This window comes from Lacerta agilis, chromosome 3 (genome assembly GCF_009819535.1).
Source record: "Lacerta agilis isolate rLacAgi1 chromosome 3, rLacAgi1.pri, whole genome shotgun sequence".
NCBI lineage: Eukaryota > Metazoa > Chordata > Lepidosauria > Squamata > Lacertidae > Lacerta > Lacerta agilis.
In genome coordinates this window covers 83,157,026-83,182,379 of record NC_046314.1, presented here as the reverse complement: position 1 = coordinate 83,182,379, position 25,354 = coordinate 83,157,026, and the positions used below count along the sequence as shown (strand labels likewise).

The 25,354-nt window shown below is 43.0% G+C and overlaps 1 protein-coding gene across 1 annotated transcript in view; it reads right to left on the bottom strand.

The window, feature by feature from the left end:
* DNAH8 (dynein axonemal heavy chain 8) overlaps positions 1-20,036 on the bottom strand; it is a 117,030-nt gene extending 96,994 nt beyond the window's left edge. Inside the window, exons 1-14 of the mRNA XM_033144581.1 lie at positions 19,888-20,036; positions 19,396-19,585; positions 15,868-16,031; positions 14,667-14,843; positions 13,316-13,429; positions 10,736-10,843; positions 9,353-9,454; positions 8,411-8,557; positions 6,804-7,001; positions 6,022-6,098; positions 4,901-5,000; positions 3,569-3,688; positions 1,402-1,537; positions 142-329 (exon numbers count right to left, since the gene is read on the bottom strand). Of these exons, the coding sequence (XP_033000472.1) occupies positions 142-329; positions 1,402-1,537; positions 3,569-3,688; positions 4,901-5,000; positions 6,022-6,098; positions 6,804-7,001; positions 8,411-8,557; positions 9,353-9,454; positions 10,736-10,843; positions 13,316-13,429; positions 14,667-14,843; positions 15,868-16,031; positions 19,396-19,585; positions 19,888-19,995 (1,929 nt within the window). The 5' untranslated portion in view covers positions 19,996-20,036. The remainder of the gene's footprint in view (positions 1-141; positions 330-1,401; positions 1,538-3,568; positions 3,689-4,900; positions 5,001-6,021; positions 6,099-6,803; positions 7,002-8,410; positions 8,558-9,352; positions 9,455-10,735; positions 10,844-13,315; positions 13,430-14,666; positions 14,844-15,867; positions 16,032-19,395; positions 19,586-19,887) is intronic.
* Between the last annotated feature and the right edge of the window lie 5,318 nt (positions 20,037-25,354).

The window sequence follows — 25,354 nt, the reverse complement described above, 5'->3', positions numbered from 1 at the left end:
GGAATTAGGTGGCACTGATTGCCAACCTACCTACCTACCTGATGGCCTGATAACAGAGGAAAACAGGCTGACATGATAGCAAAATCCAACCGGAATTGTGCATTATTTAGAAAAACATATATATCATCATCATTTACCTACCTCCAAGCATAATTTGTTTGCCTTAACATGGCTTTCAATCTTAACTATCCTCTTTGCCTCTTCGGGCACATCTAGTCCCATTTTTATCATGCATTTTGTCTCTCGGACAATCTCTAAAATCTTGGGGTCAAAATTAACCAAAAGCTTTCCAGTTTCAGGATGACGAACCAAGAGTGTAACCTGCAATGCTAAAATTAAGTTGGGGCGTGGGGTTTGGGGAAGACATCATACAGTTTTAGGTCCATTTTTCTATCACGTAAAGTCATGATACTGCCAAGAGCCAAGCTGGCAAGTGCAGTGATACAATCTTGCTATGTATTAGTTTTGTAAGGATAAAGTCTTCATGCGGCAGTTCGCGTGGTTGCCTATGCAGTGTGACAACAGTGAGGGAAGCCAGTGAGTGGGCGAATGGGCACTGCAGGTAGTTCAGCAGAGCAAATGAGCAAGCAGACAGTGTAAGTGGCCCCCACAAACCTTCATTATTTATTATTATTTATTCAACTTATACCCGGAGGCCTCAGGGTGGTTCACAACAAGACCACAACATATAAAATCAAACCAAAAGCAATAACCCAATAACCCCCCAAAAGCCACATTCTAAAAGGGTGTTGGATGTCAATAAGATCAACCAAAGGCATGGTTAAAAATGAACATTTTTGCCTGGCACCTAAAGGTGTATAATGAAGGCGCCAGGTGAACTTCCCTGGGGAGAGCATTCCACAGATGGGAAGCCACTGCAGAGAAGGCCCATTCTCGTGCTGCCACCCTCCGAACCTCTCAAGAAGGAGGCACACGAAGGAGGGCCTCAGAAGATAATCTCAGGGACCAAGTAGGTTCATATGCACCCCACACTGCTGTTGCGGGCGCTACCACCACAAAGAGAGGAAGTCTTGCCCCCCTATGTCCACCACCCACCATCGCAAGAAGGAAGCTTGAAGTTCTTCTGTTGGTGGCAGTTCAAGGCAGAGGGGGCTGAAAACTTTCTCCTCTTCGTTCCCCTCTCCCTTGTGAGTGGCTGCACCAGTCCTGGGACTGGGGCAAACTGTGTGGGGATGATGGAAGGGGAGTCTGAGGTGAGCTGTGAGGGATTATGGATTGGCAATGGAGTAAAGGAGGATAGAGGGTAGGTAGGGGTGGCGATAGGCCGGATGGGAATTAAAGGAACTGTGAGGGGATGGGGAGTACACAGGGCTGGTGGGCAATGCCAGCAGGGTGGGAGGCTCCAGTTTAGGAATATTCATTGCAGCTCAAGCAACATACCATACTGTAGCTGTGAAATTTCCTTCATCCAAGCTGTGTGATAGAGCACCTCAAACTCCACCAATACATAGGAAATTCTATTGAATAATCGAACGACTGCTTTACCTTCTGCGCTTGCCAAGATATCTGAATTTTTCTGTTGAAATATTGAAATACATAATAAAAAGGTAAGTGAATGAAATATGGTGTCCTTTAATTAAAAATAAAATTAACTAAAAGGTATCTGTTTCGCCCCCAGACCTACTGTATGATCTTGCATAATGTGATAAAAAGGCTGTCAATATTACACATATGGTGTTAATGCGCACCAGTGCTCCTTCAGTGTAATTACAGACAGCATCATAATTCAGCTTTTATATGCCTCGGCCCAAAGTCAAATAAATACATGAAGGAGAAACGCATAAGCAGCCTGGGGTTTGTTCACTTTCTCTCCAGCAGTTCCCACTGCTGAATAGATAAGCAACTTTTTAAACACATAGTAGTTTATCTCTTTTGACAGTTAGGAAATGCTGGAGGGAGAGCTAATGAAACCTTGGGCTGCATGTGTGGCTCAATCCTGCACTCGCATGGAAAATCTTTTTGGATCCTGGCCAAAAGGTATAAAGAAAACTATTATATGGTAGCTTTTATTGATAATAGCAAACTCGGGTGTTTTGAGTTCCTACTAGTTTTGAAGTTAAATGGACCCTTCTACAAATAAGATAGTGAGGTCTGCATTCCGAGAGAACTTCCCCTCTTCCCAGCCAGGTACACAGCAGTATATAAATATGTAAACTGAAAGGAAAGGAAAGGAAAGGAAAAAGCTCCAAAACAGCCCAGTGAGAACTGAGCATCTTCAGGGGTCTCCAGGTGTCATGGATCCAGGACCTAACTACACATTACATTAAATGTTTACCATGCAGTGATACTAAGCACGGGCTGTAGTTTTATTCTGAGTACTGTATTGTCAGGCATAATCCATTCCTTTCCCAGCTGCAATACATATGAAAATTACACCTCACATGACAACTGGCCTTATAAAAACAGATCCTGTTGGTGGTAACAGGAGTTCTCTTTCTAAAGCAACTGCTGCAAAGAGGGTTTTTTGAAAAGATTAACACACACACACACACACACCCTTCGCTATATGATGTCATCTTGATGAAAACTTAAAATGAAAGTTTACAAACCAGAGATGCTACACTCTACACACCTAAAGCAACATGTAGTTAGGCTCTCTACTGGAAAAGGAAAATGGAAAATGAAGAGGGGGTAAGAGTGAATAGGCCTGTAACGCACGGTAGCTAATAATTCTTTTTGCCCGGGCACCACAAGGGCTGCATACCAATGGTGGGTGTGGCCAAATGTGGGCATGGACACCCCACATTTTCACTTTCAGTTTCACTTTCACATGCACATACACAACACACATCCATTCAGATCAAACAGGGTATTTTTGTTTTTTTGCTCCTTGCTGCTCTTCAAATGATCAGTGTGATGACCAGGGAGGGAGTAATTTTCATGTGCATCAAGCCGCTGACTTATCTGCTCATCCCAGGACAGTATCTGCATTAACCCTCCCCCCTCCCCCAAAATGGTGAGCTGTTGTGGAGCCAGAAAAAAGTTGTCTTGGGGAGCAGAGCAGATTACAGAACTGAGGGTTATATACTCCTGCTCTAATCATTTCTGTATCCTGGATGGATAGGATACTTCTTCAGGAATGAAGGTGAGCATTCCTGTTAGGGGGCAATGTTATAATGTCACTTCATACAGTTTTTTATATATAAAAAAATCCTCTTGGGATACCTGATACCTTTATCTCTGCTGCAAAATAATGACAGCTTCTTTGGGTTTTCTAGACACACAGACATATTTTAAAGTGACAGCAACCTGACATTTAGGGCTACGGCTAACAAGAATCAAACAACTGTGGAAATATGCACTAGATACTAGCGAGATGGGATGTTGCTTTCAATATTGCTTTCAAACTCAGCAAAACAGCTCCACCTGCAGACTCTTCTATATCATTCCACACTCAGCAGCACTTTCTGGAAGATCTGAAGTAAGGTGATATTAACAAGCAGTATTCTTGCCAGTGGACCACAGAGAGGCGAGACAATATAATTGAGCTGCTTGCTATGGTTTACAGGTTATGTGACTTTCAGGTGGGTGATAATCAGAAACTTACATAAAAATAGTTGATTGGCTCACTGATACGCCTGAACAGCTGCCTCACCCACAATATCTTTCCTGCTACAGGGGGCATGTTTCGAGCCAGGGGAGGATCCTCCTTTTGAGCCTGATAAAGCTGCAATAAAGCAAATGTCACATTTTAAACATGCCTTCTGCTAATACTTTATATCAGGGCTGGGAAACCTGCAGCACTCCAGGTGCTGTTGAATCCCAATCCCCTTCAACCCCAGCAAACATTGCCAATGGTCAGGGATGGCAGGAATTGCAGTCCCGCAACATCTGGAGGGCCGCAGGTTCAGCGGCGGAGCTTCATGCTCTGGCACCAGGGGCGGGGGAGAGCAGGCGGGGGCGTGGCTGGCGTGCGTCCTGGGGACAGGGGGCGCCACCGGGCAGGCAGCCGCGATAGCACCCTGCCAGGATCGCACTGCCAGGAGCGGTGCGCTCCCCCTGCACTCCTCTTTCTCCACCAGTGCGCAGGTCCTCCATCCCTTGCTTCAGCTGTAACTATTTGGAACTGACAATATCCTATCAAGGCAGCTTACAAAAATAATATAGCAAATTACAAAATACAATGAAATACAACTGGAACATTTCACAGCTAAAACAGATTTTAAAAGCAGCAAAACAAAACTAGCAATACGTCGTTTTAAAAAGTGTTTAGCTGAAACAGAAAGTTCAATACATTTCCAACTGCTGAAATTGAAAAATCTAAAAGCAACAATCTAAAAAAAAATCAAGGTTTTCTTAATAAAAGAGCCAAATCTACAAAAATAGATTTTCGATGCCCTTTTAAAAGATAGCACTAATGTGGCCAGCCGCACATCCTTTCAGTGCAAGTTCCATAAACAATGGCCATCACTAAAAAGGGATTGTTTCTAGTTTCTGCCAATCTGACTTCAATGGCAGACCATGAGCAGGTTCGTGTTCCTGTAGGCAGAACTTCCAATACCTCATCCTGGAACCATTTAAGGCTGATTAATCTATAATCCAACATTTCCAAAGATAATATAAAAATTACTCTGTAATGCTACCAAAAAACATAGATGAGTGCCAGAGCGCACCTTCCCGCCCACCGCAGTGGTACCTGTTCATCTACTTGCACTGGCATGCTTTCGAACTGCTAGGTTGGCAGGAGGTGGGACAGAGCAACATGAGCTCACCCTGTCACAGGGATTCAAACCGCCGACTTTCCGATCAGCAAGCCCAATAGGCTCAGTGGTTTAGACCACAGCAACAGCCGCATCCCGCTGGCCACTTGTAGCATTTCCCAAGGACCTGAATGGGTCTTGCTTTTGATTAGGCATGCTAAGGATTGCACTGTAAGTACCTTTTTAGTTGCCTCAAGTTCCGCAACGTAATGCTGAAGAATACGCCCGATCGTGTGTGCGATTTCATGCTGAAGGCATGGCATATTCAGCTTCTGAAACCTAAAGAGATTAAACGGTCAACAGTCTCCTCTGAAAGGTTAGTCAACCTACTGTTAGGTTACTGTTAACCCCATAGTTCTGTATTTTGTGGCTGCAATGAATGAAGAAAACCACTTCTGTGTATTATTTAGACGCATGTGTATTCTGAACTTGAATATAAATTTCCCAGGGTGCCTAACCACTTCAGTCTACAGCATCATGGAAGTTATGCTGTGTGAAAAAGAGACGAGGAAGAAATGGTTCCCCTCTGCTAATCCTAGGTGACTAGATAGGTTGGAGAGGGCAGCACATTTTTATGTAACAATAATAATAATAATAATTTATTATTTATACCCCACCCATCTGGCTGGGTTTCCCCAGCCACTCTGGCCGGCTTCCAACAAAGATTAAAAATACATAGTAATTCTGTTTGCTGTGGCCTAAGTGTTAAAATGGCACTTGCTGCACGTCTGTGAAGGGAAAAGTCACACTACCAAATCTGAAATTAAGATAAGCCAGGGAGCCATAGCTAATTGTGACTGCCCAGCATGTGCCCTCAAAGTGCTTGGAGGTATGCATTTCCCTTTTGAGCTTTACCTGGTTACCACAGCAAACTGCATTGTTATCACCAGTTTAGCTGCAATGTGAAGCAGCTTCCTCACGTTAAAGATGTTCACCCTGCAGTGACATTATTCTCCAGTGAGCCAATTATTATGTGATAATTGTCCTGGAGCCTTCTTAGTAAATATAATCCACAAGAATATAATCTATTTTGCTTCAGATGGTGGTATTAATTGTGCTACAAAGGAAATGAGGAATAAACTGGCATGTGACACCTTTTTCTTTTCTTATCTTTTAGATCAACTGTATTTTAAAGGGGGAATGTTTTGTTTGAAAGATGTGCAGGAGAAACAGCATGATCTTACTAGAATTGCATACGCTTAAATATCACCCAAACCGTGCAGTCCAGACTGCACTGCGTGTTTTGAAAAGCCTGCTAGTCCTTCTAATTTAAAGCATCTCCTAAACATGTTTGCCATACCTTTGAAGCAGCTGGAGAGCATGTTGTGAAGACAAGATTCGTCCAAAACAACCAGCCATAAATGTCTGTATCTGGACCTAAATAAAAAAATGAAACATTTAATGGCAGCAACTGTTACTCCTAAGTACAGTAGATGGGTTTAGGACTGCAGCTTAAATAATTAACTGTGGGTTTTCTACAAAGATAACAAGAGGCATAATCATTAGTATGTATTTCATTTATTTATGCGTAAGATTTCTCACCCACCATAATGTCTCAGAGCAGGTTACAGCAATGAAACCATACAATCTTAAACAAGTACCGTAAAACAATTCCAAACAAAAGCAGCGCAGAACAGATTAAACAAAACAGAAGATCTGGATAAATTGGGTGTCCTCTGCGCCAATACACAGGGAACCCAAACAGGGATTTGGGAGGAGGAAGGGAGTCAGTTGCTACAGTCAGGGGCACCCCAGCATATCTGCAGGCAAAAATTATGCTTTGGGGGGGGGAAAGCCCCCCAAACCAGAAAAGCATGGCTGGCTCCTTGAGAGGACCACTCCAATTTAGGAAGTAAAGATACACTGTAATTTATAAATGTATATAACTGACGGAATCTTAATTAAATATGAAAAGTGTATGGGGGTGATATCAAACATTACTCATACTCCAATAAGACACCAAGTAGATCCAGTGAAATAAATGGACTTAAGTTAATTTATCAGATTCAATTCTCTCACTATGACTTAAGTCTCAAAAACACCAACAATTTCTATCACTTAATCAGTAGTTATGTTACTTACCTCTAAATTTTCAATTTTTGTCATGAAATCTGCGAAATCCACGTCAAACTCTGTTTTCCGTGGGTCAAGAATATCGTATTTTTTCTTCTGAACGCTTTGGTAGATGTTTTTGAACTTAATTGCCATAATATCAATTCCTTCGATGGTGGACATACTCAGTGCAGAAAAGGTTTGAACTATGGTTATCATCTCTGTAATCTAAAATGGAGGGGTTGTTTTCACTATAAAGCCAATGGACTCCTGTAATTATTATTTTTATGATTTATTAAATTTTTGTACTGCCCTTCATCCAAAGAAATCAGGGCAGTTCAGAAGATTAAAAATACAGGATAGAAGCACAAAATAAGTAGAGAAAACAAGAACAAAACAAAGTAATACCCCTCCATCCCACAAATACATTTAAAAGGCTGTAGAATATTAATCAGTCAAAGGCTTGGTAGGATTACCATGTCACAAATAATAGGTTAGAACTCTTCTCACTGACATGAAGTTTTCTCTTTGAAGGGATTTCCCCACCCCACACAACCGCAGTCTAAAGTATTACAACCCTGATACCATTTTACTACCCCAGTGAGACTTTGGCCCAAACTACAGTTGGGCAAAATGTACCTGAAAGAACTGGGAGCATTGGTTTTAACTCCAGATTGTAACAGCAGCAGGTAGTTCCCAACCCCGTCAGAGAAGATAATGCCCCTTCCGCCCATAAGAAGGAGGAGGGGGGGTTGCAGGCAGGTAACATGAGCCCTGCACGTGCTCAGGGGATGGGGTCATCCCCTGGCACTAATTGGCCGAGCCCTGGGCGCGGTGCCCAGGCAACCGGCCAACTGGCACGGTGGCTTTGGGCGTGCCTGCTGCATTTAAGCAGGACGCTCCCAGGGCTCGGCCTCTTGCTTTCCTGCTCCCTTCATCGCGTTTCCCCGGCCCACCCTCCCTTTAATTTAGGCAGGATTTGACGCTGCTATGGACTACGGTTGGTCGCTGTTGAGGGGCCTGGTAGGAATTTTCCCACTTGGCAAATTGGCTCCGCCTGGTGGTTTTCGCCTACCTCGTAGCAATTCGTCACAACTTTGGTTTGGCGGTTAGGCATTGGATCTTAGGGTAGGTTGGAAAGGTGGGGGGGAGGACTGGCCATCACCTCCCCCCAAAAGGCTGAAGGGTACTTCGATAAAGGAGTTCGGTGGGGCGTGGCCACTGTCCGGAGCCGTGGAAGGTGAGGACCCCAGGCACACCCCATGCCGGTGATCGCAGGGTGCGTCCCTAGCTGATGTGCAGCAGCAGGGGCTCACCCATCTGTGGTTAACCCTTCCCGGACTGCCAGCACGACGTACTGGAGTCAGATATAGTCGGCTGATCCAATGCCTAAGCCAATACCACTCAACATCCATAACCAATAAAGTTGTGGCCATTTATTTGCCCATTTGAACCTTACATATGGTGTCTCATGTCTTATTTCTCTGGGGGAGGGATCGGGTCCTTGACATGCAACCGCCAACACCGTATGAACTCCTTGTCTTATGTTAACGTAAATCCTTTAGATAACAGGCGGAAATCAAAAGATAGCATACATGGTGTTTTCTTCTTAAAACAGGTTTCTGAAGCACACTTACCTTTTCTAGCCTTTTGCAGAAAGCTTCAAATTTGCCAAAAATATACATCTCAGAGACTTCGAATGTCTTCTCCCCTGAAGTCTCCAAAATTTGTTTTCTTGTTTTATGAAAACTCTTCTGATACTCTTTAAACAGAAAAATACAGTCCTAAGAACAAATAGATAGCAATTAGTACCAGCAAGTAAGCAAGAAAGAAAGGTTTATTAGGCAGGCTGCCTACAGCTATAAGCTGTCCCTTTAGCCCTCTGCGTGGGCAGGACAGAAATTCAATAAATCAATTCAATATTCCAATTATTGCAAGAAAAAATCCTACCATTTACAGTTGTTTTTCCTGTGTACGTGGCACTACCCAATTAGAATTTGTCTTTGCATTTTATATGCAAAATTAATATTTCATATAGCTTTAATGGTTGTCATCTACTGAAATGTGAAGAGACCTAAATTTATTTTTGCTCACGTGGGCAAGCAGTGGGAGTTTAGTGGAGAAAGTTTCCTTAGCCTATATGATGAGTGTTCTTCCCTCTCCTGCCCTGACTGCCGAACATTTCTCGCTAATTAAGGGGAAATGCTGACAAAATGCTTCCTATTTTGTAACAATTCAAAATTAATTTCTTTTCATTTCCTAGTGTAAAGACCAAACCACAGAGTGCTGTACTGAGGCAAATCCCCCGAGACCTAATTAGGAAGCAAAATCTGCTAAGATAGAACAATCAGAATTTTTCAAATATAAAAAGGAGCATGTAAATTATTATACTATACATATTGTACAAATAGATGTAATGAGAATACACTATAGTGGCTTATTGAGAATGAAAACCAGAGTCTTACTGCACAACAAAAATACAATCATTATAATATATGTACACACACACTCTTTCAGAAAAGGATCTACAGGGAGCAGTTGTAACACCTACTGAAACCATGCACTGTTGCTACACAAACCTGAATTTTCTTAATTACTATAGGAGTATCCTGTTCCCATACACGATTAAAACCTCCATCAGTAATATATGCCTTACATGCTGTTACCATTTGATTTGTAACCTATCATACAAAAAGACAGAGAAAACATTGTGTCAGAATTGTTAGAATAGAAGGGAAAATATAAGCTGTATACAGTGCTATTTTTCTAGAAGAAGAAGTGCCAGAACTCACCATGAATGCTTCCCTGGTTCTCTTATCATGGCAATGGCGCCCACCTGAGAGGTGCCAGAACTGAGTTCCGGTGAGTTCCGGCTGAAAAACGCCCTGACTGCGTACTATCTGTCTATGACAGTGGTTCTCAAAGGGTGCAGTCTACCACACTGGTGTGGCAGGAAAGGATGTCAAGTGTGACGAGAAGATCCAAGGGCAGTCAAAGAAACATTTAAACATTTCAGTGCAGTATAGTATCAAAAAAAAAAAATTATTTGTAGAATATGGATGGGTATCTTTTCAAAATGAGAGCAAGAACACTGGCTATTCCTCTACAGTTCTCCGTGGCATATTGTTGTGGACAGGAACTTTCAACTCTGACTCAATATGAAAGATCAGAAAAGAGAAAGGGTGCTTTGTGTTGATGAGGAGAGGAGAGTTTGCCTCAAATTGGGCCTAATATAAATGAGATTTCCCGGCAAAAGCAAGCTCACACCTCTCAGTGCATTTGTGTACATACTTATATAATAGGCTTGGTTATCATTATGTATTGAGAATAATACATGTTATTTTGAGAATAATACATGTTATTACAATAAACATTTTATTGTTTTATCCTTTCTGGATGTCCCACAATCATCTTATGAAGTAGCTGCATTCTGTGTTATAAATCAATCACTAAAAAATTAGGTGTGGCACAAGCAAATTTTTATTCTGAAGGGAAATTGCATGAGCCATCTTCTGTGGAAAGAGCAGCCATGGAAGAGACCCCATGTTATGGAGGGAAAGGCCAAGGATGAAGTGTAACTACTTCCCCCTTCAAAGTATGAAACACATTTACTCTCTTCCACCCGCAGCTTTTCTCCCACTCATCTCTATTCCCCTCTCTTCCCTGACTTCTGTGCTGTCTCCCTGAGACACCCACTCTCTCTCTCTCTCCTTCTCCTCCATGAAACATGTGCTGTAAATGGAAAGATCTAACTTACCACAACCATAATGCAGTATAAGAAAGTTCAGCACCAAGAAGGAGGGAGAATGAGCAAGCAAGTGGACAACTGACAAAGAGGGTTTGGCAGTTAGCTCAGTTGGCTAGAGTGTGTGGGATTACTTTACGTACAGCACCTGATTCTCTCATTTTGCATTCTGGGGGAAAATCCGCTCCTTAAAATTTACATACACATCTCCACCTACTTTTATAAACAGTGACGTCATTCTCTCAGAAGTGTTATAGTATCTTGAAACACTATGAATCATTCGGATAGCATTAATCAAGTTCTGTATTCCATGGGCCATGGAAACCTAAAACAAACATTATGTAGAATTAGATAAATTCATGATGTGAGACAAGATGCTTTAAACTACCAGCTGGGGTGACAAAAAGCAGGAAACGGGTGTCTCCCTTGTGAACGGGCTAAAAAACTGAACAGAGAAGTACCGGAGAGCTCCGTGTGTGTCCTCTGCATGTGCAATGTGTACTACTGGACTCGGTTCCTCCCTCCTGCCATCACCACTGATGCTCCATCCCATAGACCTTCATATTTCAGGATAATGGCCACTGCCCCATTTACATAAAGGTTGCACTCAGATGCACTGCTAAATCACAAATGCACCAGCAGAGCTAATTTGGCACACAGGCACCACACTGACCTCCCTGCTGCTTCATTCCTCTCCCTCCTAGTAAACAAAAGCAACCTGCTTGCCAGGAAGATGGTGTAGTTGCTCTCCTCCACCCAGCAAGCTGCTTTTGTTATGTGCTGGTGCATGCAGTTTGTGCATTGCTGCTTTGCTCCTATCTTCCTCTAGTGTTTGTGGGTTTATTTCTCCCAAACAAATCACAACCAAGAAGCCAAGAACAACCCTAGATTCAGATCATGATTTGTTTGGAATGAAATAAAATGTGGTTCAGACATTATGCTAAGGCAGTCGCTGACTCTGTGGTTTGTTTCCCTTCTGGAGGAAGAGGGGAACCAAAGCAGGAGAGCTCAGTCTGTGTGCATCACCACAAACTGATTTGCTTCACCATGGTATATGACATAGACACCATGGTATATGACATGGAGCCCAAGATGGTAGTCAACAACTCCGGGAAGTATAGAACAGAGATGCAACTATTTCTCAATATTAACAGCATTAACAGCACTGCCCTCACTCAAATTGTGACACTGATTCCTCAGATATGAAATCATAGGATTATATCTGGAAGAAAACCAAAAGCTCATCGCCATGTTCCACTGGGGCAGCTCAAGTGTAGTCACAGGGTTGTATGGGCTGGTAATCAGAGAAACCTCGTGGCTGGCAGGTGTGTGGTGAAATGTGAAATAGGAAAGCAACTTTTGAATAGTAATAATAAGCACTAATGGAGGCAAGGGGAGAGTTCTGAATGGTCGTTAAAGCTCAATAAAATACACCTTATTTACCTGCTTTTTGTCACCTTTCACCTCTTAAAGCAGTAATTTCAGCCTCAGTTGGGGAAATCAGTTTCAACCCCTACCATTAAAATTATTTTCCAAGACATTAAATGAATGAGTTTCTTGCTACAGTTGTTCACTAGTGCCCTTAAGCCATACCATAGTGGTAGGCCATTTTCTCACCTCTGCATAATACAAGATGACTGAAAGCACCATGTGATAATAAGAAAGGGCATGATAGAAAGCAGCATGTTTAAATTATGCAGTTTCCTCTCATCTTGGAAAGCTCACAGGAGAGGTTGAACTTGGGCAGCCTTGGTATCTGTGTGCAGCTGCCACTTGTAGTGAGACACTGAACTATCAGTGACAGCACCCAACTAGGCAGTGAAATAATCTCAAGTCTACCCACCCAGGCTGCCCACTGCATCCTGCTGGACAGAAGGTGTAAAAAGGGTTTCAACTTCCAATTCAACTTTGATGCATTCCTGTATCCTTTGGCTGTTCTTTGATCCTGACCTCTGGCTTGCTCTTTAGCACACGGGAGGAAGCTTATTCCACTGGTGGGCAGGATCCTCCTCCAACCTCCACAGGCCACTTTGACAGATGGGCAGAACCACCTGCCTGTCAATCACCTGACACCACAATGATGTCAAATGAAGCCTTTTCCCTTACCAGCTTGGAATCAAAGTGCGCAGGCGAAAGCTCAGGGGTTTGCAGGAGCTGCCAATCAGCTGATCAGTGTGCGAACCCCAACTTCAGCAGAGAGCTTCCTTTGCTTGGGTCACTTGAAACCAAACCACATGCACAAAGGCACAGAGGTTTGCAGGTACCTGCCCCACACCCATTGTCAGATATGATTCCTGGTGTGGGCCAGGTGAGCAGAACCTGGGGGAAATGGCATTGTGGCCTGTTCTTTGGTTTTGCTTCCAGGTTTGTCCTTTAAACCTCACTTCCTCTCCTGTCCTCTTTAGTCCCACCTCTTGGTTTGTCCTTCAGTCAGGACTCAGGACTTGTTCAGATGAAGCTCTTCTGGCTTCATCCCTTGACTCTGACCACATACATGCACCCCACCCCCACCTAGCTCCCAGTTCATCTCAGACTGCTGCCTACAGTTTAGCCTTTGCAAACCTTTCCATTCTACACCACCGCCAAGCCTTTCTAAGTTGTGTTGCTATATTTTGTTAGCTAGCCCTAAAGGTTACTTTGAGGTTAAAAGAGTACGGTTTGGGTGGTGTTTAAATATGCTCAATTTTATACATACTGCTTTTTGACATACATTCTAAAGCCATTCATTACATGCAAGTCTAATGAGAAATGTAACATTATATGAATTTTTTTTTAAAAAAAAAACCCCAGTACTTACTAAATCATAGTTATAAAGTGGCTGGCAAACTTTTTCAAGGGTGTACAAATACCTCACATTATCTTTTGATTCATTTGCTGTATCTGTTATTCTGGCATCCAATTCTCTCCACAGCTAAAGTAAAAAATTGCAGAACAGGTTAGTGTAACAACATAAAATGTGAAAAATTCACAAAGTAGAAATTGAATTACATTCAAACCACAATGACAAAATATACTCTGGAAACCTTTTTTCCCCCATACATGCTAGTTATTTTCTCCTATAAATTACTGTATTTTTCCATGTATAAGACATCCCCATGCATAAGACACTCCCTATTTTGGGGGACTCCAAATTAAGAAAACACCTGTTGGCTCTACCCATGTATAAGACAATCCCCAATTTTAAACCATTTTTTGGGGTAAAAAAGACAACCTAGTCTTATACACGGAATGCCTGTGTGCCAATTTTCTAGAATTTATCTCATGCCAATAGAAGCTGCTTTAATACAGTAGATAGAAAGCTGGACTCTGGGAGAGTCTTATGTTTGTCATAGCTATGTACACATTAACATTTACTCTGACTCCAGTGCTCCCACTGCTAGTTTATGAATTTGTGTACACATGGCGTTAGCCACAATTCAAGGGTTTTCTGTAGTTTCTTGTGAAATGCTGCTGTTTAATGTGTTTTCCTCCATGCCAGCTTCTATCTGACTTGAGAATTGTAGACTTGTTGGATTCATAGGAAAACCCAGGTGTGAGATTCTTACCTTTCCTTCCAGGGCATGGAGAGGGTGGGAGAGGTCTTACATACCTGGCGTCATTGTACTAAAGCAGCCCCTCCCCTCTCCCTCTCCCCATAAGTCCCATATCACGTGGAATGATGAAACTATGCCTACCGGTGCTGTATAGAGGTCACATTGTAAATCACTATGCTGTACATTAATGCAATAAACATAAGAGATTTTTTTAAAAAATTGTAGCTAAATGGTGGCAAAGGAACCTTTTGTGTCTATGTTCATGGGAAGGGTTGCAACAGTAGTTACAGAACTAAACCAGGCAGTGGCAGTTACTCTGAATTAATTAAACTGGTTTGATAAAATATAGTCCTACTCACCCTCTTTTGTGATTGCCAGTTGTTCTAAACTGTTTTTAATGCTGTGCTGCATTTTAAATTATTCTAACCCACCCTAGGACCTTAGAGTGAAATATGGGTAGAATAATAATAATAATAATAATAATAATAATAATAATAATAATAGCTGTGACAAAGGGATTCCACAGACACAGTGTCTTTAAACAAAATTTATAACACACACACACATTTTTAAAGCAATGAAATAATTTCTCATTAAAGAATAAATTAGAATTACCTTTATTATTTTGGAGCGTGCAACATTTAGGACATTTATGACAGCCTTGCAATTTTGTCCTTTGATCTGTTCGATAATAAAATTAAACTTAGCAGACATACGCTTCCAGTGTTCGAGTTCGGTCAGAGGACCTGAGTCATCTGCTTCCTTTCTCATCTGTTCACTCTCAATCAAAACCTGCAATGAAAGAGTGTTACGTATACAGAAAGAGCTTACCACTTGGTCATAAATTTCACATTCTACATAGCCATTATAAGCTCTGTCAGTATTCCATTTCCTGCAACGGAAACATAAGGGCCGATCACGGATGCTGATGGGTGCAAACTGGATTAAATTCAGCATTGCTAATTTTACTTGCACATTGTTTTCTCAGTCCTTACTCCTGTTCCATCCCCCACACACACACCAATAGTCTTTACTTATGCATTTTCATTAGTAAATATAACTAAACTATCATACTCATTCACACCTGCTGATATCATTGAGATAACTTAGTTCAAATGCAGCTTATTGTGTACACCATGCTGCTCATACATATGTAATGTTGTACTCAACAAAATTCCAGCCCATATCTCCCTCCCACTCCCTCCAATTTAATATGGATTTACTGTTTCCACTGATTTTATTTATTTATTTGATTTCCCACACAAACAGTAGCTCCAGATTAAATGATATGAGGCAGCGTTTTGATGAAGACAATGTCAGGTTGATGCTGCCGCAAAAACCTGCATCCATGTGCAAACAATACTCTGCCACCAGTGTACTTCCCATTGCTGCTCTATCCTGTTAAAAGATAAAGGTAAAGGACACCTGACAGTTCTTGGGGTTGCAGCACTCATCTTGCCCAGTTTTTCCAGGTCCTGTAGCCAGCATGACTAAGCCGCTTCTGGCGAAACCAGAGCAGCGCACGGAAACGCCGTTTACCTTCCCGCCAGAGCTATACCTATTTATCTACTTGCACTTTGATGTGCTTTCGAACTGCTAGGTTGGCAGGAGCAGGGACCGAGCAGCAGGAGCTCACCCCGTCACAGGGATTCGAACCACCGACCTTCCGATCGGCAAGCCATTGAATTTCACGTCGCCTTGCAGTTTTTCCATGTAAATGTACCGGTAAGACACATATAAACATGGCATTTACATTGCTCCATATATACTGGAGAATTCCTGGTTCTTCATAGCTAAAATACAAAAAGAAACTTACTTGCTCTATTTGCTTATACCATATCATAAGCACTTCCTCTAATTGATGAACCGTATCAGGATTAGCAGCTGCTGCTGTCACTTGCTCAAAAGACTGGAATTTACTAAAGTCAATATAATCTATTTTTTTCAGCTGTACTGTCCCTTCAATGCTCACTCTTGCACCTAAAATAAATAAGAGAGAATGTTGTGGGCCCAGGCGCAGTGAAGTCATGGGCAGCAGGGGTGAGGTGTGGTGAAGTTGCAATAAACACAAGACAACAATTTGGAATATAAACAGGCTACAACTTCATTGATTACAGATGTCAGCAGATTTTGGCATTGGCTGTGTATCCTGAATCAATCAACCAATCTGCTTGTCGATTATTTGGCAGGGTTAAGGATCATCTTATGATGTACATCAAATTGGGGCAACTCCCACCCCCCAATATCACCATTTTGGGGGTGCTATGGTCGTTCCATCAGTGCTCATCTGGATGTCTGGACAGAAGCACACACACCCCATCCCTTTGATGGGATACTCGACTCCTTGGATGTCATGTGACAAAGATATTTGAGAGCAGAAGCAGTAAAGGAAGCAGTAAAGGAGCCTAGAAATGTTGTGAAATGCTGAAACGTTGCAGAATCATTTGGGCATGCTGAATCACTGTGACTCATCTTGAGGATGACTCACTCTCTGTATAAATATTGCATCTTGTTGCAGGCAGACTCAGGTGGTGGGGTGGAGCCTGTGCTCAGTGGTGGAGACTGTTGGTGCATAATGCCTCTGTGTGACGCAGTAACTCTGTGTATGCTGTGAAGCTAGTTTAATCTTCTGTTCACTATGCTGTTATTTGCAAACAAGTTTATTTTAACTCAGTAAAGCTTTTATTATTTTACTGAAGAAGACTCTGCATTATTAATTTATGCTGCGCGACACTGGTCTGGGGTAGGGGGAGAAGCTCCCAACCCCATCCACCTAGACCAGGGGTCCCCAAACTAAGGTCCGTGGGCCGGATAAGGCCCGAGGGACTTGTTTACCCGGCCCGCTACCACCCCCGCTGCTCGCTGCCACCGCCCACTCTTACCGGCACTGTGTGGCGCGGCTGCCCACTTCTGGGTCGGAGCAGCACCGGAAATAGCTTGTTCACATGTGTAAGCGTTATTTCCGGTGCACATCCAGGTCATAGGAGGTCCGTGCACATGCGCACAAGCTATTTCCGATGCTCCTCCGACTCGGAAGTGCATCGGAAATAGCGTGTGCGCAAGCGTATGGGATCGTGCTCCCCGCCCTCTGGCCCACCGCGCGATTGGCACTGGAGACACCGGCCCGAGGCGCGGTAAGTTTGCTGACCCCTGACCTAGTCTGAGGATCCAACCCAACATAGATAATGTACTCAAACTCTACCATTTGATCTATAAAAAGTGTTCCATTTCAACAGAAGACCTATATGCATTTTGCATACGAGTTAAAAAAGTGTCCTCTCTGCCCTTGAGTGGTAGCAGGTAGTTGCTCCTCAAAAACCTCAATAGAAAATTCCACCCACAGGAAACAAAAATGCATGGAGCAGGGGGCCCAGAGGTGTTTTTAAGATGAGGGGGCAGAAGCAAGCCCAAAATTCAATTAAACATAAAACTTATTTTTTTAATGCAACAATAATTTTCCTAGCCTTGCATTACTCAGGGGGGAAAATAGTTTCACAGTGTGAAACAGTCACACTGCTATGCTGAGTTAGGCTCCAGTGTTTTCTAGATTGTGCTATCAAAAGATGCACTTCACTGAAATGTCACAGCACTTAGAAGCTATAGTGCATGACATTAATGTACACAATAAGTCCAAATGGCTTCTTACAACAGAGAATTCAACCATGGCAATATTTTTATATGAAAGCTAAGATACTGTGTGCCTGTGGCTTTCCTTATCAAAGCAGAACATATTTTGATAAATATTTAATAAATCTATAGTCACATAATTTTATAACTTTGTAACCATCTATCTTCTTCGATTAATATAGTAGTCTATCAAAAATGACATACAAAATATGTCTTATGTCTTCCTTCATGAGATTTCTGTTATTTTTATTTGCTATATTATGATTCATGCTGCTTTGATGGGACACAGATTCTCTGATGTTAAGAGGTACCTTTCATCACCGCTATCTACAGCAAATGCTTACTAGATTTTAGCCCCATCCCTGCATGCCAACTTTGACAGGTGTAACGAAAAAACAAAAAAGACAACAAACTGTCACGGGATATAATGACCAAAAAAGTATAAAAAACTCAGCCATGACAATCCCTGAAACGAGATGGAGTATAGTATCTCCATCTCGTTTCAGGGATTGTCACGGCTGAGTTTTTAATACTTTTTTGGTCAACTTTGACAGGTGGGCAGGACGACCAACCTGTCAAACACCTGCTGTCATTATGATGTCAGATGATGGCCAGATGGCTTGCCTCATCCACCTGTAAGAGTCCCTTGTGCTGTGATTCCCAAGCACCAAACAGCCAGCTGGTTGACAGGCGCATGGGAATCGCAGTGCAAGAGAATTTGCCAGAATTCTGTTTTAAGGATATAGCGTGTATGCATCCCCATGTCTGTCAGGGTTCTCTAAAGACTAAAGCTTTAGCTGAGATCCTGGCATTGGACTAGATGGGCCTTGTGGTCCCTTCCAACTCTACAATGCTATAATTCTACGAAAGGCCACAGACTCTGAACTTGCTTTTACAGGGCTTGGTGGAACTGGACTGATCCTTAGAGTCAGCTGTCTTGAGTACCTGGTTAAGTGTTGGGACTTGTTTTACAGCGTAAGAAACACATCCCAGAAACACGCCTCTGGTGGTAATACAAGAGGTACTTTGTCAGGACCTGCAGGCTCCTGTAGCCTGAATCAGACATTATCTTCTTAGAGGAAAAGGAGAACCCCACAGTACAGTCCTCAGTGCATGCTGGGGCCAGTGGGAGTTGGCTCACCAGTTCACAGGGACAGCTGTTGTGGACACCCACCCTTAGACCTCACTGAATCCAGAGACTCAGACTGAAAGCACATGGTTTCAGACCCACCAGCTTCCCTGTTGATGAGAATAAGACATACAGTGCTAAAGCCTGGCTGTCCAAGACAGACAAAGAGGCACGCAGTGTCTTAGGAGGTATTTGTTTCAAAAGCCAGCAGAAATATATCCCCACCCTGATTTGACATAGGTAATCCTCATGAAGAAAGAATGTAGAGAGGCACAGTTGCTCTGTGGACAATGCCATTTAGTTGCTGGGAAGCACTGGACTTAGTTGTATGTTGGTGGGGTAAGGAGTTTCCTGCTGCTGTTCTGTTTTTGTCAGAGACCGACAATACAGTTCTCGTCTAAACTCCTGTCTAGTGTCTAGTCTCAGCAAGTGAACTTCCACTTGTTAAATGAGTGCGCATGCACAGATTTGTCATGCACCACATGAATTAGGAGAGAATCCCTCTCATAAACACACAAACGGCGTAATACTTCAAAATCAAACGTTTGAGATTAATTGAGCTCATTCCTTTCTCACAGTAGTTCTTACCATCCAAAAATGCCAGATATCTGTTCAGCGTCTCAGTAAAAGCCTGTTTTTCAAACTCTCCCTGCTTGGTTTGATTCAAAGCGCCCCAATTATTTGTGGCAAGGACAGATGGCAGAAAAAGATTTGCGAGGATGTTCCTGATCCCAAGCAGGAGCCCTTCACTTCCTTCCATTACTGAAAAGTATATGTCCTTGAAAATCAAGCATTAAGATAGGTATTAGAAGTCAAAAGCACAAAAATCAGTTTTGCAACAATCTTTGAGGGCTCTAAAATTAATAATCCTCTCTCACCTGTCTCCCAAGGTGATGAGAGGAAAACTCCCATCATATCCTCTTGCCCAGCCTTAACCAAGAGGGACCTCAAACTGGGTCTCCACAGAGAAATGTACTTCACCCTCCCAGAAGTCCCTACCATTTATGGAACCTCTTCCCCACCCGCCACTGCCCTTGGGCTATCTGATAGATGTGCTACAAATGATGGTGGTGAGAATACCTCATGCATAGTTTTGACATTCACGGCAGTGTCATTCCTGGCACGTACAAAAAATAAACACAGCCCTTTGAATTTGTCTGGAGATTCGTGTACATACAACTTCATCATTTTGGTTCCTTTCAGCACTCCTGGAATTGTTCTACCACACTCTGAAACCAAAAAAGCACCTTTTTAACAACCATAATGCCTCCCTTTTATCTGAAAAATGCTATCAGCTGCTATGATGCATAAAGTGATTTGGTTACTGCCGTGAGCCCATCCTATGCTGCAGTCATGTTTTATAATTTATTGCAATGTATGCAGCATAGATTTGTTTGGTTTCTTGTTTGGTTTCTTGTGATGTGGAAACCAAGCCAAAATGATTTTGGTACCATGCAAGAATGCAAGTGGGCTCCTGGTTCCACAACTTGGGCAATGCAAATGAAAAGGCTCACCTTTGCCCAGCCAACCAGAGGCAAGGCAAAGGCCACTAATTATGAAAGCTCTAAGTGTACAATTTTACAAGGGAGGAGGGGGTCTTTCAAATATAGCACTAAACCTACATTTTAGGGCATTATGGGTAATAACCAGCACTTGAATTGTTATCAACTGTATCAGACTGTAGAAGTAAAAAGAAACATGGCAGCCTTTTATATTAGAAATCCAGGGATTAATTTTGGATGTCATACTAGCAAAAAGAGCCAATTGAAGCCAAATTGTGTAGTACTACCTAACGGCTGGAGGGGATATCAAAATTCTATATTTTACAGCCTTTTTGCTTATACTGTGGCCTTGTGATTTGCAGAAGTTTATTACTTTATCCAGTGTGACGAAAAGAAGTTCTCAATTTCACCTGAGATGGAAGGTTAAATAAAATAATTGCTAACATTTACCGACACCAGGAGCTTCACCCTCCTGATAAATGAACTTCAGCGTTCTGCTTCCTCCTTTGACCAAAAAACTGTCAAATGCTTGTAACTGTTGAAATGAAAAAGGTGGTTCAAAGTCAACATCTTGCCAAAATGCTGAATTATTTTTATTTAAAAGAAAGCAACCTTGCTTAGTAAGAGATTACATAGTGAGTTACCAAACATTTTCATCAACACTGAAAGAAAAATGCATACTGTCTTTATCTTTTTCAGAAGTATTTTCAGCAGCCATAACTACTTTGTCGTATGTTTGATTTTCTTCATACTTTGATTTTGTAAAAAAAAACAAAAACCTTTAAGGCATTTCCAACTAAGATTGCGTATACAGTGGTACCTCGACTTACGAATTACTTGACATACGTATTTTTCGACTTACGAATGGACATCCGTTGGCGGTTTTAGATGGGGTTTACTCGACTTACGAATTTTAGATGCTGTTTACTCGACTTACGAATTTTTCCGAATTTTTTGTTTCCAATGCATTCCTATGGGGAAATCGCTTTTTCGACTTACGAATTTTCCGACCTACGAATGTGCATTCGGAACGGATTAAATTCGTAAGTCGAGGTACCACTGTATTGCATGCATTTAAAGCAAAGTGAATGCACATCCGCTCCCCCCCCAAAAAAAAAGAATCCTGGGAACCGTAGTTTGCTAGGGTGCTGAGAATTGGAGCTCTGTGTTGGGTTAACTACCCTTCCCAGGATTCTCTTTTGGGTGGAGGGGCAGCTTTCAATGTATGGTATGCACACAGCCTAAGTAATCAAAGAGTAGATTCCTTGAAATCTATAGTCTTTAAGACCATTGGTGTCAACTGACTAACACTGTATATCACCTCTTATAGAGCAATCTTTACCCCCGATGCTGTTAGCTGGAGTTAGGGTAACAATGCAACCACCTCCCCACTGGCCTCTGTCAATGGATAGATGCACTGCTAGAGCTCTGCTCAAGTGGGTGGTGGCTTGTGGAATGGCCACAAAACTGGGTGCTTTTTGACGGTGCACTGATGACTTTGAATCCCCAGAAGGGTCCAATCCCCAGGATCTCCAGTTATGCTAGCCTGGTGTTGACATGCTTGAAGTAAATTAAAGGAAAAGCGGGATACCATCCCACCTTCAACCAGGCAACAAAACAAATTGGGAGATTCCAGCAAGGGTTCACTAAAATCAGTAGACTTCAGTTAACATGAAGGTTTTCTTTCCCTCACTCTCACAATGTTAAATTAAGACATAAAGTATAACTGCATCACGACACTGGCTGTTTAATTGTTAATGATCTCTAACAGAGAATTTGCCTTTCTTTTCCCTATTCTCCTTTTTGCCTACTACTCTCACAGCTACCAATCCCTCCACATGCACACACACCACACAGACCTGTAAGGGACAAAGTTGAGACCTCTGTACTCTGTCCCCAAGCACTTCAGGAAGAGCATTGCAAGAGCCTCTCTCTTATGATAACTGCTCAGTAGCCCTACTCCTCAATTAAGTGAACGTTGCAAATCACTATAATTGACCATACACTTGAGCTCTTGGGACTATCCTACATTCTTCTGAGCCGCATCCGCTGTGCAATTTGCAACCAACAGGAAATCTGACCTGGAACAAGCATGGGTCTCCTATTGGTACTGTGCGATGGTTGTCATGAATCTGATGCTAATAAACCTGGCCGCGGCTTGTATAAGCTTAAGACATGTGCCATGGCACCCAGGGGTGCCTTGAATGATGGTCAGGGGTGCTGTGGGAAACTCTGGCCTCTAGCCCTCTTTCATTCCCTTCTCTGATGCCCTTTCACATCTCTGCTTTCCAAAGGCTTGCACAGCTGTTTGTTGCAGCAGCCCTGGCTACAAGCTCCCCAGGCGAATGGTGCCTCTGGGGCTGGCCAAGGGATGCTTCCCAGGCCCCTGTGGAGCAGTGGGAGGAGGCACCTCTCTTTGGGGAAAGAGGGGCAGCTCGGAGACGAGGGGCAGCAGCTGCAGCTGCCCAGAGCACTCCCAAGGAGAGGGGGAAAGAGAGGAGGCTGAGGGAACACTCCACAAGGGAGTATGTTCGGAAAAGGGTGAGAGGCTGCCAGCTCTACATGCAAGGAGTGACACTACTGGACTCCTGAGTCCCACAGGGGTGCCACAGAAAGAATGTAGTTGGTCAAGGGAGCCATGGACCACAAAAGGTTGAAAACCTCTGGCCTTAGAGACAAATGCGTTGACATTAAGAGGATTGAGGATTTAGTGAGCAAGGCTTAAAAAAATTATTAATTGTAAAAGCAACATCTATAAAGCAGACTCACTGTTGGGCCATCTAAAATTAATTCTTCCACAGTTACGATGTCTAGTCCAAGTCTGTCTGACAGAATTTCAAATATATATTTATATGCGGCATTAACTTTCATTTTCCGGCCTTCCCTGGCTTCTTTAAATCGTGCCTAATGGAAAGAAAATGTGTTAAGAAATACTGCAATTCTAACTTCTTCTTTTTCCTGAGAAACCTTTGTTTCCTAGGTCCCATAACCATACTGCAATTACAACCTTAGTATGTGTAATTACAAGAATCACATCTCCACCCCACCCCCACCCCCGCCGTGCTGGCTCCATTCCCCTCCACCTTCCTCAGTTGTCTCTCTTGCATACTTTTCTGTATTGTCAACCCCTCTGGGTAGTGCTGTATAAATAAATAAATAAAGAGCATATTTTAAACTTTTCCGTAAAGTGATTCTATCTAATACAGCATGGGGGGCTATATTCCCCTCTGGATAGGCCCTTGAGGGCAACGTGTCAGTGGTGGGTAGGGATATAAGTGACAGGGGGTGTCTCAACAAATGTAAATTGTACCTTTCTACAGTAAGCTAGTTTCCATGCACACTCACACACCCCTCTGTATCCTTCCAGGCAAGGGCAAGAGGCATTGTGAGAGCTCAGGCACATTACAGCCAAGCAGAAACATTTAGGGTGCGTATTTAGCCTAACGTGGATTGGTAACAGCTCTGAGAGCCAGACAGAGAGGACTGGAAAGCCGCATTCAGTCTGAGGTCCTCCGCACCACCTGCTCTACTGCTACACTTTCATTTTTGTATACCTGATAATTTCTCCATTACTCTGTCTCTGGAATGGGTTTGGCTAATATGAGATCAACTACAACAACTCCCCACCAGTTCTAAACATGCAAAAAAAAACCTCCATTGTCAGCTCAAGACAGAACAGCTGAGAAGGGAAGGCGGCAGAAGCAGGGGGAATAATGCTCTGCCTACTTGGGGCTTTAAAGGGATCTGGAGGATCTGCCCTGAAACGTTACTAGTTTTAAGTCAGTTTCTATTGTCTGTAGTAATGCAGGGATTGGGTAACACACTTGAACTACCAGCTGTTTATATCCTTTCCACCATAAAGACATTTGAGTGCCAACCGTTGTGCCTAGTTAGTATATTGGACAGGAAAATATCAACTGAGTATAATGCATCATCTCACTAATACATGACTTGTAAAACACACACACACAAAAACTCTGACACACAAACCTGTTTTTCCTTTAGAGTTTCCTGCAGAGACTGAACCCCACTGGTGCTCCGGCGGAATTTAGATGTTCTGCGGCCTGCGCCGTCTGCGGGCCCACGGCCAGGGGGTCTAGGTCGACTACGTTCAGAAACTTCTTTCGGTTCGTCCTCTGCAGCTTCTCTAGCTCCCTCCTCTGCTGGACCAGGTCCAGAGTCTGCAGCCTCTGGTGCCCCAGGACCACCGAGTTCAGCATCTGCTGGGGGGCCTGCGTCAGGATCTGGGGGAGGCTGAGCATCCTCTGGACCAGGAGCGGCATCCGAGTCTGAGGGTGCCTCTGGATCAGGAGCAGGCTCTTGTGGCGCAGCAGCAGGCTCTGGGGCAGCGCCTTCACCAGCACCTGGAGCTTCTGGTGTCTCCTCCATTTCAAATGCTAGTGTGCAAACAACGTCTGTGTCTATATGATTAAACAAAAATTAGAACACCAGTTACCACAAAACTTGGTGTTAGCTTTTTATTAATACCGGTGCCAACCTTACTTGCCAGGCACTGGAACAACCTAAGACATGGGTAGGCTAACTAAGGCCCGGGGGCCGGATCCAGCCCAGTAGCCTTCTCAATCTGGCAAATGGACGGTCCGGGAATCATCGTGTTTTTACATGAGTAGAATGTGTCCTTTTATTTAAAATGCATCTCTGGGTTATTTGTGAGGCATAGGAATTCGTTCATTTCCCCCCCTTCAAAATATAGTCTGGCCCCCCATAAGGTCTGAGGGACAGTGGACCAGCCCCCTGCTGAAAGTTTGCTGACCCCTGACCTAAGAGGAGTTAATCTCCACAAGGTGCCAAAGGTTGCACTGACTGAAGAGTTAAGACAAATTGCTAGAGGACAAGAACAAGCATAGACATTTTCAGTAGATGATCAAGAATAAATAATAATAAAAAACTGAATAAAATCATTTCAAAACATTTACTGTATTGGCCCAAATATAAGCCGCACCCGCAAATAAGCCGAACCTTTAAAATTCAAGGGGGGAGGGAGACAACACATGGCGGGGATCAAATGGTCTGAGCAAAAAATT